Source organism: Mustela putorius, unplaced genomic scaffold, assembly GCF_011764305.1.
Source record: "Mustela putorius furo isolate JIRA1106 unplaced genomic scaffold, ASM1176430v1.1 tig00003913_pilon_pilon_pilon, whole genome shotgun sequence".
In the NCBI taxonomy this organism is placed as follows: Eukaryota; Metazoa; Chordata; class Mammalia; order Carnivora; family Mustelidae; genus Mustela; species Mustela putorius.
This window is the reverse complement of record NW_025422060.1, coordinates 10,292,005-10,307,440: the sequence shown is the minus strand read 5'-3', so window position 1 is coordinate 10,307,440 and position 15,436 is coordinate 10,292,005. Positions and strand designations below refer to the sequence as shown.

At 48.1% G+C, this 15,436-nt stretch overlaps 1 protein-coding gene across 3 annotated transcripts in view; it reads left to right on the top strand.

The window, feature by feature from the left end:
- The window catches only part of FAM171A1 (family with sequence similarity 171 member A1), a 124,229-nt gene that overhangs the window by 71,641 nt on the left and 37,152 nt on the right, over window positions 1-15,436 (top strand). For all 3 annotated transcript variants that reach the window (XM_045069194.1, XM_045069195.1, XM_045069196.1), the window contains one exon: window positions 3,375-3,467. In XM_045069194.1, coding sequence (XP_044925129.1) covers window positions 3,375-3,467 — 93 coding nt within the window. The remainder of the gene's footprint in view (window positions 1-3,374; window positions 3,468-15,436) is intronic.

The following is a 15,436-nucleotide window of genomic DNA, read 5'->3' as shown; positions in this document are numbered from 1 at the left end:
AGGACAAGCACCTCCAAACATCAGCATCTCCACTGTGGTGGGGTCCGAGGGTCTCTCTGCACCCCCAACCCCGGGAGGCATTCAGTCCCTTCCCTCCCAGCCCTGGTGGTGCCTCTGCTGCCTCAGCCCACTCATCACGAAAGGTCATTTTTCTCTCCGGGAAATAAGGCTTGAGAATGTTTGCTAGAGTGGATGCCTTATGTATGGAAGTACCAAGGGTTTCGGTTAGAAGTGTTAACAGAAGCCCCTGCTGTGGTCACACACATCTCGAGAGACCAATCACAGGAGACGTGAGAGCTCAGAGCCCCCACAGCAGTCGGCACAGAGCTTTTCAGGGCCCAGGAAGTGCTACTTAGGATATGTGTGAGCTCTCCCATGGGACAGGGCAATCCTGAAGGCAGCATCTGGACAATGATCCTTTCTTCCAGGGCGTTAGGGACCCAGTGCCTTTGGGAGAAGGGGTCATTGTGAAAGGAGGTTAAGTGTTCCTTTGAGGTGGTTATGAGGGATTTATCCAAGTCGGGTCTCCCTGCTTTAGTCCTAGCTCACAGGCATTCCCTGACCCACCCTCCCCCAACCTGAAGTGGACTTTTCTCCCAATTTTGAACTCCTAAGATGAATTCTTTCCTTTTTTTTTCTTTTTTTGTAAAAATAAATTAAAAATACAATTCATATACCATTATATATGGTATAATTCATATACCATTAAATTCACCATTTTGAAGTGTGCAGTTCACAAGAGTATACAGCCATCACCACTGACCAATCCCAGAATATTTTCTGTACCCACCATGGCCCCCAGGCCCTGGCAGCCACCAGTCTCCTCTGTGTCTCGGTGGTTGACCTAGTCTGAACCTTGCAGGTGAATGGAATTCTACAATACGGAGCCTTCTGTGTGTGGCATCTTTCACTTCAAGTAGCATTTTCATGGTGTATCTGTGGTGTAGAATCTGTATGTTTTTTTTCCTTTTTATGGATGAACGATGTTCCCTTGTATGGATCGACCTCATTTTGTTTCTCTGCTCATTGGTTGGTAGCTATTGGGTTGTTTCACTTTTCGGCTATTACGAATCATGCTGCTATGAACACTGACTTAAAAGTTACCGTGTGAACATACATTCTCAGTTCTCTTGGGTCTCTACCTAGAAGTAGAATTGCTGGCTCAGGTGGTAACTCTATGTGGTTTTTTTGAGAAACCACCAGATTATTTTCACAGCACAGAGGAGCATTCATGGGTTGTTCCTGCAGTGACCACCTTCTACTTGCTGTATGCCTCAGACCCCTTCAGAAGTAGAACCTCACAGGCCCAGATTGCCTCCAGCGTTGATCTGTTCCACACATTGAGCACTGGGCTGTGTATATAAGCAGCTCAGTAAGACTGTAGAGGGGATATGAAAAGAGAGGTCATGTTCAAGGTCAACTCACTGGTCTCCTCCTGGCACTATTAAGAGCTAGTAGTGCTAATTAACAGATACTCGCACCACTTGATGTTTCTGGTCCCTTATATTTTCCCAGGAAGTCACTTTACCTCTCTAGACCTTGATTTTCTCATCTCTAAACTTGGACTGGAAAAAACCCAGTGAGTTTTTGAAATTGAGTCAATGTAGCATAGCATTTGAGAATAGACTCCAGAGTTAAGTCCTAGATCCAGTATTTACCAGCCGTGGGATCCTGGACAAGTTAATTCCTTACCTATAAGCCTGTTTCCTTACCTGTCAAATGGACAAGTTAATAATACTGATTTCACAGAGTTGGGGTTTTTTAAAAGAGTTGTTTATTTGAGAGAGTGTGAGGGGAGGTGGGGGCGGCAGAGAGAGGGAGAGGAAGAATCTCAAGCAGACTCCCTGCTTAGCATGGAGCACAATAGGGAGCTTGATTGCACAACCCTGAGATCATGACCTGAGCCCAAACCACGAGCTGGAGGCTTAACCGACTGAGCCGCCCAGGTGCCGCCCTAGAGCTGTTTTGAGATTTAAGTAAATTACCAAATTTAAAGCACTTAGAATCATGTCTGATACGTTACTAAGAGTTCAGTGACCTTAATGAGTATTATTTTTCCATAATACATTTATTTGTTTTCTCTGGCTTCATGTTCTACCCAGAAAACACGTAGGCTTTGTGATTTTTTTAGCTAAAAGTCTAGGTGCTTAAGCCAGAATTTTAAAAAAAGAGCACAAGTGCTATCATCTTATTAGTTTCCAGAATAAGGGGGCATGTTCTTGTATCATGTGTCATTTGTTAACCTGAGCACATATTTTTTTAAGTCTTTTTTTAACATTAATATTTCACTTTATATATTTTACATTCATATAATGTGTAGCATATTCCTAATGTAAAGAGACTCAGATACTTTGCTAAAAACTTGTAGCAAATAAAAACTAGTCAACTATTGTAGCGTAAGCAGTTGTTCTATGAGAGACTGTAGCATTCTTGTAGCTTCTTGAAAGTCCTCCTAATTAGACTTAAACGAAAAATGTTTCCTTTCCCTCCATTCACAACACTCCTAACACCAAATGCATGGGACTTTTTCTCAATCCAATCAATTCTCCAACTGTCTGGACACCAACTGGGTGTCCTACAGTTCGGGTCAATTCTTACAGTACCCAGAGTTAGTGCAGAACCCCAGGTGAAAGGCTCAGTACCACAAAACTGCCCCCTCCTCATACACAACTCCCGGCATGTCACCTGTTTTCCTGGCAACTGGCTCCAAATCAGGGGTGCCTATAACCCCTTCTCAGGTTCAGTAATTTGCTATGCTGGCTCACAGAACTCAGGGACACATTTATTTACATTTGCCAACTTATTCTAAAGGATATCAGAAAGGATACAGATGAACAGTCAGAGAAGGAGATGCACAGATGAGGTCTGGAAGGGTCTTGAACACGGCAGCTTCTGTCCTTGTGGAGTTGAGGTGTCCCACCCTTCTGGCACATTCACCAACCTGGAAACTCTCCAAACCCTGTACTTCTGGGATTTTCATGGAGGTTTCATCATGTAGGCATGATTGATTCTGAATTTAATCTCTAACCCCTCTCACATCCCTGGAGGTGGAAGGGCTGAAAGTTATAAGCTTCCAATTACAGCTTTCCGGTGACCAGCCTCCATCCAGGAGCCCCCTCCCCCAGTGTTGCCTCATTAGAACAAAAGATCCTCCTACGTAACCCGGAAAATTATAAGGGAATTAGGAACTCCGTGTCAGGAACCAGGGACAGACGCCAAATACTATATATCTTATTACATCACAATACTAAAAATCAGTATTTTTGATTTGAAATCAGACAATAATACAAAGAATGCAGTGTACCCCCAATATTAGATTAGGGCATTTTGATTTAAATTTCAGAATTCCCTCATGTCCGTTTTTGTTTCTGCAGTATTTTCTTCACTGAGCCTGGGCCTGCTTCCAGAACGATCCGCCACTCTAATGGTGTATGAAGATGTTGTCCAGATAGTGTCAGGATTCCAAGGTATGTTGAATATTGAAAGAAAGAGAAGTGAGAGTAACTTTTGGGCCAACTTGTAAGAGCTTACGAAAGACAGCTTCTTGTCAGATGGTGATTGCAATGAATTTACCCAGAGCTGGACACAACGTGTGTTGTCGATGTGAGTACGCAAACACACTTGAATTTTTGGTTGAACGATCTGCTGGCTGCGACCTTGTTTCTTTAGCGCCAGCCTTTAAGTGTGTGGGAGAAAAGAAGGGACCCCACTACTCTGTCCATATTGTATCTCTGTCTTCTCCAAAGTCGAGGATTTTCACCTCGTGGGTTCAGAGCCCAGGACCCCACCTGAGCCTCATGAGCAAAGGTTCAAAAGTATTTGAGGGGGTCGAGTTTCAGTCTTGTACAACCAGAAGGATCTAGAGATGTGTTGCACAAAAATGTACTTAAAGCTACTATACTGTGCATTTAAAAAATGGTTAAGATGGTATATTTAATGGTATGTGCTTTGTAACACAATAAAACAAAATCCACCACCCCCCCCTTAAAAAAAAAAGAGAAGGTTCATAGGCTTTCAAGTGTGGTCTTTTTCTCTCTTGTCTCTCATTTTCTTAATTCATCTGAAATGCAGTGATTGTGTAAATGTGACCTCACACCTTCTAACTTCTCTTGCAGAGACACTAGTATAGAAGCTTAAGGGATCTCCCTTAATATGTGGTTTAGAATTAGTGGGTTAGAATTGGGAATAACACTTACGTCAAACGTATTTGTGCCGAGATCAGTTTCTTTCATCTAAATCACAGGCCAGAGAGTGATCTTTCTAGGCTTTTAATAATGTTCCATCGGATTAATTTTTTTATTTAATTTTAATATAAATTTTATAAGAGTCATTCTCTACCTAACCACATTCTTGTGCCATTTGCAAATGAAGAGAACTTATTCATTCCTTTTTTGGCTTAGTGACTGTGGGGAACTGAACAGGCAGCCACTATAATTACCATATAACATTGTATCCCTTTTAGGCCTACAACATAATGATTGGATACATGTGTATATTGCAAAATGATCACAGTAAGGCTAGTTAATAATCCATCACCCCACATAGCTACAAATTTTTCTTCTTGTAGTGAGACCTTTCAGACCTACTCTCTTAGTAACTTTCAAATATACAATACAAAATTAACTGTAGTCACCATGCTATACATTACATCCCCAGGACTTATTTATCTTGTAGCTGGAAGTTTGTACTTTTGGAGCTGCTTCACCCATTTCCTCCACCCACTAACTCTGGCAACCACCAGTCTGTTCTGTTTCTGAGTTCAGGTTGTTTTAGATTGTACATATAAGTTAGATCCTACAGTATCTGTCTTTCTCTGTCTGGCTTATTTCACTTAATGTAATGTCCTCCAGGTTCAACTGTGTTGTCACAAATGGCAGGATTTCCTTAATTTTTGTGGCTTACTAATATTCCATTGTAGATCACATTTTCTGTATCCATTTATCCATTGAGGGACACTTAGGTGTTTCCACGTCTTGGCTCTTCTAAATAAATGCTTGGTGAACATGGGGGTGTGGCGATGGTTTTCTTAAAATGAGGGAACAATCATCCTTCTTTCTCATGTTCCTCACTAAGAGAAGAATCTTCAGGGGCACCAGGTGGCTCAGTGGGTTAAGCCTCTGCCTTCAGCTTGGGTCATGATCTCAGGGTCCTGGGATGGAGCCCCACATCGGGCTCTCTGCTCAGCAGGGAGCCTGTTCCGCCCCCCACCCCGACCACTGGCCTGCCTCTCTGCCTACTTGTGATCCCTCTCTCTGCGTCAAATAATAATTTTAAAAAATACTTTAAAAAATTTAAAAATTAAAAAGAGAAGACTCTAAAGTGTCTTGCTCTCATTTTTGACTGGACTAAATTCTGATATGGACCAAAATGATCTTTTTTGGAATTTTGGTCTCTATCAGAATTTAACCCAGTGGGAAAGGATAGAGTCAGATGGTTGTAATGAATGGCCTATCTGATACAGGCAGACTGTGCCCACCCATGTATGTCATGGCATAAGTTAGGCTATTCAGAGAATAATTTAGAGCTGACTGCAGCTCTTCAAATAGCAAATGAAAACTATTAAACCCCTGGACCAGACTCCTGTGGCGTTGGAATTTGAGACCTACTTTGCATTTCCTGAGGAGAGGAGTCCATGCAGCCTGAGAGCAAGTCCGATCCAGCCTGGCTGGAACCCTGCTGATTCTGATCGGGGCTGTGCCATGTGTCCACGTGGCGGCCAACTGGCACAGCGCAATAAAACAGGAAGTGCAACCCTACAGGTCACAGCAGCTATAGATTTTCTTTTTAGGTATGCCTTAAGACCCGTTATTTTCTTTCACAACCTTGAATGTTTTGATTTTTTAATTTAAAAAACTGACTTTGGGGCACCTGGGTGGCTCAGTCGGTTGGGGGTCTGCCTTTGGCTCAGGAGTCCTGGGATTGAGCCCCATGCCGGGCTCCTTGCTCAACAGGGAGTCAGCAGGGGGTCTGCTTCTCCCTTTGTCTCTGCCCCTCCTCCCGCTCGTGCACACGCGTGCACGCGCTCTCTCTCAAATAAATAAACTAGATAAATCTCTTAAAAATAAATAAAAAGTAAGCAATCGACCACCTCCAGCATGTCACGCAGCGGTCTAAGTTTTCCTCTTCATTGGCCCTTCCCTCACCTTTTCCTCAGACTTAGTCCTCATCTCCTCTGTTAACCAGCTGTCATCATTCTTTGTTCCAGTTTTCTTCTGCTTTCTCTGAATGGCTCATTCTTTCCCCGAGAGGTTGGTCCACCAGCATACCCTGTGGTAGGAAGGTCTCAAGTAGCTGGGCAGCTGGGCTTCTGCAGTGTGGACGTGCCCGTAGGCCTCCATAAATGGAGAGGAGCCAGGCTGCAAGATACAGAGCAGAAAGGGACATTGGCTAGTAGATCCCTAGTAGAGCCTCTCCCCCCCACCCCAACCAACCCCTGCCTGCCCCAGCCCTCACCCGGTATCCCCTGGGCACCAGTATGGCTGTAGCAGCAACTTTCCGCCTCTTCTCTGAGCACCGCCCCCCTTCCTGGTCTGAAATGTCCCTGGATTCACACAGCCTTCCCTGCAGCCTTCTCAGGTGGCGGCTGAGCTCACATGACTTGCCTCTTTCCTCCTTCCCTCCCTGCGGCTGCTCGGAGGCTGGCTGGACCGCTCACCACTGGGGCCTGCTTTCCTCCTGGGCTCGTGCTGTTAGCTCCCAGTTCGCAGGTTCACAAAGCTCCTGTAATTGCTTCTTGGGAATGTTGGCGTACATGTGGATGACGCCCCCCGATCCCCCGGCTGCTGTTCCACTCCCGGGTGCTACTCTGCCCTCCTCAGTCACCCTCTTCTGCGTCGTGCCTTAAGGCCTCATTATTCCAGCAAATGCACCACCTCCAAGCTCAGCTTCCTCTCACCCTGTGACAACAGCTCACACACCACTGAGGGCTCCAGAGCCATGACCCACCGAGCCCTCGCCAACAGGGTTGCCTCCCTCCCTAGCCTACATGCAGGGCCCTTCGTTGGAATTGTCCCCTTGCAGATGCACCCCTCCCGCCCTCCAGCAGTGTTGGTCTTCTCTCCTTCTGCCATGTTTGTCTGACTTAGTAGCTTGTGACCCTCAGTGACCTGAGGCACATCTGGCCACCCCAGCCCAGCTACACATGGCTGAATGGAACCTCAGAGTGGCAGCGACTGGTTGTACAGCTGGTCATGAACCCAGACTCTGGATGGGCAACTGCCCTGCAAGACGGGGGCCATTTCCTAGTCGTTTGTTTTCTGAGTCTCCAAGATGACTTCGACACGCTCTTCTCGAGCTCCTGACTTCCTGTGTGTACAGCCATACTCACATCCTTGCTCTCAGCTCGGGATGTCTCTAGTACTTCACAGAGAAGCTGAGAACCTTACCAGCCCACTGCTCCTTGTTGTGTTGAAGGGAGTGTCCCTGTCCCAGCACACGCCCGTCCCCCTGTTTGTCTCTGCCTACCATTCTTCTCTTCCACACGGGTTTAAGTGTTTCCCCTTCGCTCCACCCCACCATTTTCCCCCATGCTGGAATGGACATATATGATGGTTGTGCTTGTCTGCGGATTGCTTCCACGACCTTCCTGGCTCTAGCCACTGCCCTGTGTTTCTGCTGTCCTTTTGGAAGGACGTCTGCATGCCTTTGTTTTCTGCCCCCTTGCCTGTCTTCCCCTGTGCACGCCCTGCAAGCCGCTCTCCTTCCCTAGCACTCCGTACTGACTGCTTTCTCCGAGTCTCTTACAAGCCCCTGCGGCCAAACCCAAGGATGTCTCTCTCCACATCTCCCTGGACATCTCCACAGCATCCCACAGAGATGACTGGTCACTCTTTCCTGAGACTTTCCTCTCTTCACTTACATAACATCATGCCTTGATTTTCTTTCTCCTCTCGGTCACTTCTGTGGACACTTTAGTGACTGTCCTGGGCCAATATTTCTTCTTTCCAGGTCTCTCCCCCAGAAGATCTCACGGGCCCATGTTTTAAGCTCCCGGGACACAGAACTCCCAGTCTCTCACCTCTGTCCCGGACTCCCTGTGAGGGAGGCCCCCTGCTGGCTGCTTCTTGCCATCTCCACTCGGGTGTCTAATAGTCATCTCTGGCATCACGGAAATCGGGCTGTGTTCTCTCCATCTCAGTAGAGGGTGCCTCCCAGGTCGAGCCAAAGCCTGGAACTATCCCTGACCCTTCTGTCCTCACAGCTGGCTCCCTGGGAGAGCTGCTTCTCCATCTGGGTTGCCACCATACCAATCCAAGGCCCCATCACCCCCAGGAGAGCCGCAGTAGGTTTTGAATTGGCTGTCTCGTTCCCACCCTCGCCAGCCCATACTCTAGTCCTCACACAGTTACAGCGATCAAGTCCCCTTGCTTCCGCTCTTCAGCGGTTTTCCTGTTGTACTTGGAATAAAATTCCAAATGCTTACGCTCTGGGCTGGGCAGCCCCCGGCCCTGAGCCTCAGTTGGTGTGCGGTTACCTGGAAGGTGAGGGTCGGTAAGGAGGGGGGGAGAGTGCGGTGTTGGTATGTGTGGTTTGCCGAGGACAGGCGTTCTGCAGCCCGGCCCCCTCCACGCATACGTCCTGGTCCCGGTTCCCATCGTAGACTCTCCTCTCCTCCTTCCCAGACCCTTTGACTTCCACTCCCACATGTGTGACCCCTTCTCAGTCCCCCTCTCCCTGGGGGGGAGGGCACTAACCTTAGCAAGGTGTTTGTGACAAGGGCTCACAGTGCAGCCCACAACGCCCATTGGGGTGGTCCCACTTTATCCCACTGTGGCTGCCAGACCTCCTTGTCACTGCCTGCTCTGCCCCTCCCTGTCACCCGCCAGCCCCGAGACCTCATTGTCTCCTCTGGTGACTCTGGGGGGCTTCTTGAAGGATCTCAAAATTGCGTCATGTGTCCTGGGTAAGCAGGCACCTTCTCCCCATGTACCAGTTGTGTTTGACCTTCATCTCCCCTTCTCGTGCTCCATGACTCAGCGTTCCAGTGCCCGGGGCCTGATACTGTGAGTGATTTCTGTTATGTTCCTGTGCTTGCACACACTTGCCTTGTTTCTGCTGCCCACGTGTTGCCCACTTGCATTGCCATGGGCTATGCAGTGATTCAGGCCCTGGTCAGTCTCCTTGCGGACCTTGCAGTAGCCCACAACGGGTGTGCTTGGCCTCTAGTCTTTGAGTTAGGATTGGAGCTGAGCATGAGATTAACCAAACTTCCCAGCTCTTGTATCTCCTTTCCAGTACACCTTGCACTAAATGGCCAGAGGAGTCTTCTGGGAGCAGAGCTCCTATTCTTTCAATGTCCCAGTGCCCCCCCACCACCGTTTGCCCTAGAATAAAATCCAATCTCCTTACACAGCACACACTCCCCTGATGATCTGGTCTCAGCCTCCCTTCTCCGGGTTCTTCTCCTTTAGGTATCGAAGGAGAAAGTATTCTAGCCTAACTGAAGTTCCTTTTCTGTTTTCCATCTGGGGTACCCACCCCACCTTCCAGTCTGTCTCCAAACCCTCCCTGGACATCAAGACCAGCAAAGGCGACATCCTCTGGGAAGTCTTGTCTCCCATCTTCCCTGGAGATGTGACTCGTGCAGGCGCCTTGCCCTTCAACCTCAGTGGCCACGGGGCTTATATCCTGTGCCCACCAGCTCAGGGGTAACCAGTCCACGGTACAGCCAGGGGCTGGGAGAGAAAATCTGGAGCCATCAGTTCTTTCTCTTCCTTTTCCTGGGATTGATCTAAGAACCCAGAAGAGGTGAGAATCTCAGTAGAGTGGTTGTGAGGTATAGTGTGTTTTTGATCATGCCAGAACACCTAGAAACCCCGGTTAGAAGAGAAAAGTGTAAGGAAAGGAAGCTGGTTGGTAGCAGGACAGAGAGAAGCCGACTGGGGATTAGCGGAGTCCTGTTGATGACCCTGTGTTGGAGTGAAATCTACAGACTCCTGCTGTGTCGCCCTGGGCTTCCAGGAGCCCAGAACAAGGTGCTCCTGCAGCTTCCAGGCCCTCTGGCTCCTACCCTTGTGTTCTGACTCATCCCTGTCTTCCTTCCTGCCCCAGCAGGTCCTTATCAGTAACAGAAGAGTGGATTAAAACAACCCTCCAGCTGGGGGTTCTGTATCTTTTTCTGATAACTCCCTTTCCCGTATTTGGTAGTATACCTTATCTCTCCACCTAAAGTTTTCAAAAATCTGAAGGTAAAAAGTACATCCTGTTCACCCTAAACCTTCCCAGGGCCTGGCCGGATACCTGCCTCATGATAGGTAATCAGTGAGCAATTCATTGAAAGACTGAATAAATTCCAAAAAAATTTTTTAGGGGCGCCTGGGTGGCTCAGTTGGTTAAGCGTCTGCCTTAGGCTCAGAGTATGATCCCAGAGTCCTGGGACTGAGTCTGGCATCAGGCTCCTTGCTCAGCAGGGAGACTACTTCTCCCTCTGCCTGCTGCTCCCCCTGCTTGTGCTCTCTCTCTCTCTCTCTCTGACAGGTAAATAATATCTTCAAGAAAAAATTTTTTTTGAAGATTTTATTTACTCATTTGAGAGAGCGCGCGAGAGAACAAGCACAGAGAGAGGAGAAGCAGACTCCCTGCCGAGCAGAGAGCCCAACGTGGGGCTCGATCCCAGGACCCCAGTCATGACCCGAGCCGAGGGCAGACATAACCGACTTTTAGGTGCCCCTAAATAAAAAATGTTTAAAGTATAAATTAGAAGTGCTTTTTGCACTTCCTATAGGAATTGTCCACTCCCTGGTCAATTATTTCCTTGTGGTTTCTAAGAAAAATGCAGCTCACACCCAGGCACATGCATCATGGTAAGAGTAGTTGAAGAGCTTTTTCTCTATGGAGCAGGAGGCACGGTCCTATTATAGGAGCATAAATCATTCAGTTAGGTTTTGTTACAGTTAATGTGTTCAATCTCACTCCCTCCTGTTTGGACATAACAAAAACAGAACCCTCACTCCCTTCCTAAGATCTCATTTGCATCCCAGCTTTTTTAAATTACAGAAATTTTTGCTAATTTTTTTATTTTTTTAAAGTAGGCTCCACATCCCCTGTGGAGCCCAGTGCCAGGCTTGAACTCACAACCCTGAGATCAAGACCTGAGCTGAGAATAAGAGTCAAGCACGTAATTGACTGAGCCACCCAGGTGCCCCAGAAATTTTGTTAATTTTTTCACTGATCCTTGCTCATGAGTGTAATAATTGCTACTTGTGTTTTTCCTTGTCTCAGTAGAGTTGAGACATGACCATAATAATGCTGCGTGTTTCAGGTCTTCTTACCAGTTGAAAGGAAAGCCATAAGTAAATAATTTTTGGTCTTTGCCGTTCTGTTCTATAAAATTAATATAAAACTGAATTTATAAAAGCTATATTAAATTTTTGTTCTCAGATTGGTCATGTATAGGTGAATTTTTTTTTAGGGGGTGGATTCAGAGGAGAAAAATCAGTTTGTACTTAATCAGAAATGTAAGTACCATAAGTCTTTGAATTTTAGCATGTTGCTCAGATGTTACAATGTGTTACACGCTTCTGAGAAAAGGTAGGTGGCGTGACGATCATTCGGTAATGAAGCTTCTCGCGTTATGTGCATGGTCTTAGGTGATGTCGCCCCTTGCTCGGTTGTTTGTTTTTTTTTTTTTAAAGATTTTTTTTTAAGATTTTATTTATTTATTTGAAAGAGAGACAGCGAGAGAGAGCATGAGTGAGGAGAAGGTCAGAGGGAGAAGCAGACTCCCCGTGGAGCTGAGAGCCCGATGCGGGACTCGATCCTGGGACTCCAGGATCATGACCTGAGCTGGAGGCAGTCACTTAACCCACTGAGCCACCCAGGCGCCCCCCATTGCTCAGTCTTGTGTGACACTGAAGTCAAAGCTTTCAGAGAAGGAAGACTGCTGGGTGGAGGTGAAAACAGAAGAGGGGAGGGAGCCCATTGTCCTCATTAGTTGGATGCTTCATGCTTCAGTAGATGTTTTTGTTTTGAAATGTTTATACCCAGGTAAAGTAGACTTAATAAACACATGGAAAATGACAGTGTTCCTAGAAAAATAAAAAGACTGCTCACTTGTTTTCTCCTCTGTAGGTTTGGTATTTGTGTAAATTCTGAGCAGTTGGCCTGCAGCTCCAGCTCCTAGAGCATCCAGCAGACCTTCATGGGTCTCAGAAGTGGGGCATCTTGTTGACTCTGAATTTGAGAACATATATAAGAGGGTATCATATCGTGTACACACCTACACACACACACACACACACACATATATACCATGGAATAGTACTCAGCCATCAAAAAGAATGAAATCTTCCCATTAGCAATGATGTGGATGGAACTAGAGGGTATTACGTTAAGCTAAATGAAGTCAGTGCAAGAAAGACAAATATCATGATCTCACTCATATGTGGAATTTTTTTAAAAAGATTTTATTCATTTATTTGACAGAGAGAGATCACAAATAGACGGAGAGGCAGGCAGAGAGAGAGAGAGGGAAGCAGGCCCCCCGCTGAGCAGAGAGCCCGATGCGGGACTCGATCCCAGGACCCTGAGATCATGACCTGAGCCAAAGGCAGTGGCTTAACCCACTGAGCCACCCAGGCTCCCTCATATGTGGAATTTAAGAAAGAAAACAGGTGAACATCTGGGAAGGGAAGGGAAGGGAAAATAAAATAAGATAAAAACAGGGAGGCAAACCATAAGAGACTCTAGGAAACAAACTGAGGATTGCTAGGGGGGTAGGCAGGTGGGGGATAGCATAACAGAGTGACGGGTGGGCCTTAAGGAGGACACGTGATGTCTGAGCAGTGGGTGTTCGCGCAACTTATGAGTCATTGAATTCTACTCCTGAAACTAATAATACACTATATGTTAACTAAATAAAATTTAGATAATATAATAATAAGATACCACAAAGATGCCTTGGAACCTGACTACTCCAGGGGTGGGGGGCACCAGTAGCACCCACTGATTTCTGGTCCCCAGGGCTCCGCTATACGCCCCACCCACCTCATCCACACCACACCCCGCACTTCTCCGCTCAGTGACCTTACTCTTAGCAATGACCTCACCATGTTTCACAGAGAGGAGAGGCCACCAGGGAGAAAGATGGCTTGGTGGCTTCTCTCTGGCCTTGTGACGCGCCCGCTGTGGCCCCCCTGCACCACCAGCCCCTTCTCTCTAAGGTGGTTCTGCCCTTTATCTCTCCTCAGGCCCTGTGGTTTTCCTCCTGCTCTCCCTCAGCTTCCTGAGCGGCAGCCTGCCATTCCAGGAAAGGCCTTCATAACCCCCCTTCCTCCTTCAGGTTCCACCGCATTTCTGCGCTCTCCCGAACCAAAGAAGAGTGGCCGCTGGGGGCCTCCTTCCAGGTCCTGGTCGCCCCGTGGCTGGGCTGAGCTGCGCAGACCTAGGTGTCCTCCTGGAGGATCGCTTCCCACTCGTCAGCTCCTTGCCCCTCTGGCCTCTTCCCACTCTTTCTTCTCTGCCCTCCTGTCCGCCTCCAGCTATCTCTTCAGTTTCTATCCCAAAGCCTCTGTCTTTACCCGGCATTCTGTCGCTTCTCACCTGAACCCCTTCATGACAGCTGCTTGGCCCGCCTCCAGCCCCTCCGCCGGCCATCAGAACTGGGTGAGCGCAAATGCAATCTTCTCCTCCCATCCCGGGAGCCCTGCCGACACCCCTGCCGGCCGACACCCCTGCCGGCCGCCTCCCCTGCGGGGCCCACACAGCCTGCACCTGGCTCCTGGGGTCCCCCGCCCTCCCCAGCCTCAATACGCTGGCCCTGCTTCCAGGTGTGCGCTCCCCTCGGTCCACCCCCACTCTGCCTCCAGACACCGTCAGGGATGCCACCCACAAAGTTCTCTCGAAGTTCCTCTGTACTTTTTCGCACAGAGCTCCTCTTTTGGTGCTTAAGACACTGTGGTAATTAAGCCATGCCCATGAAGCCTTCTGTACTCCTGAGCCCCGGGACAGCAGAGCCGTTGTCCTCTCCCTCTTCGTGTATCCAGTGCCCCTTGCAAAGGAGACTCTGGGTGCATGTCTGGATCACTGCCAGGAGGCTCAGAGCATCTGGGGCAGTCATTCCCAGTCTGGGGCAGTTTTGTCCCCCAGGGACGTTGGGTCGTGGTGTCTGGTGACTTTTTTGGTTGTCACAACTAAAGAGCTGCTGCTGGCATCTGGCGGCTGGAAGCCAAGGGTGCTTTCAGCTGTGTTTCAGTGTGCAGGCAGCCCAAGCCCCTCTCCCAGCAGCTCCCGGGCCTGAAATGTCAATAGGGCTGAGACTGAGGACTCCTGACCTCGTGAGAATGGAGACCGATGACATTTGGACTTCATGAGCTGCTGGATATGGTTGATCTTTCCGCGTAGTTCTATAAATCTTGTTGAGTACCAGCGACATCTAGGACACCGTGCAATGTGTTGTACAACACACCTGCTTTCAAGGGGCTTCCACCCAGAAGGGGAGAGGAGATGGGAAGTTCGTGTTTATCCTGTACCTGTTCTGTGCGCGGAGGCACTGCCAGGCATCGTACATGTGCGCTCTGATCCAGCATCACAGCAGCCATATTACGAGACAGGCATGATCCATACCTGTTTTAAAAATAAAGAACCTGGGCGCCTGGGTGGCTCAGTGGATTAAGCCGATGCCTTCGGCTCAGGTCATGATCTCAGGGTCGTGGGATCGAGTCCCGCATCGGGCTCTCTGCTCAGCAGGTGGGGCCTGCTTCCCTTCCCCTCTCTCTGCCTGCCTCTCTGCCTACTTGTGATCTCTGTCAAATAAATAAATAAAATCTTTTTAAAATAAAAAAATAAATAAATAAAATAAAAATAAAGAACCTGAAGCCCAAAGTCACTCAAATAGAAGACGGCAGAAGAAAGTTTTAAACGTAGAGCTGAGTGATTCCCCTGATCCATGATCTCGTCTCATGGTGCCTCTGATTAGGGAGATGTATACATTTCTAAATAAACCTAAGAGAGGGCACAGTAAAATCCGTGCTGGAGGGGCGCCTGGGGGGCCCAGTCGGGTAAGCATCTGCCTTCAGTTCAGGTCCTGACCCCAGGGTTCTGGGATCAAGCCCCTCCCGTCCAGCCCACTGCTTACTGGGAAATCTACTTCTCCCTCTCCCTCTGCCCCTCCCCACCATTCGAGCTCTCTCTCTCTCACAAATCTTTTGTTTAAAAAAAATCCATGCTGGAGAAAGATATAAATAGCATTTAGAGGTTGGGGTAGGATTCTTTTTGCCTCTGGGGACATCAGTCTACGAGTCTGAGTGCAGGTAGGTGCTCAGATGGGCTCAGATTGCCCCTGTTTGTCCTCGGAAGCCACAACTATTGGGATGGCCTCAGGGACTTTGGAGGTTTATCCTATTAGTAGGGTTGTGGCCATTGGAATGGGCACATACATAGAAGAGGTGGCATTTAAGACACATCTTGGAGGACGTGGAGGACGTGCAGATAAAGACTA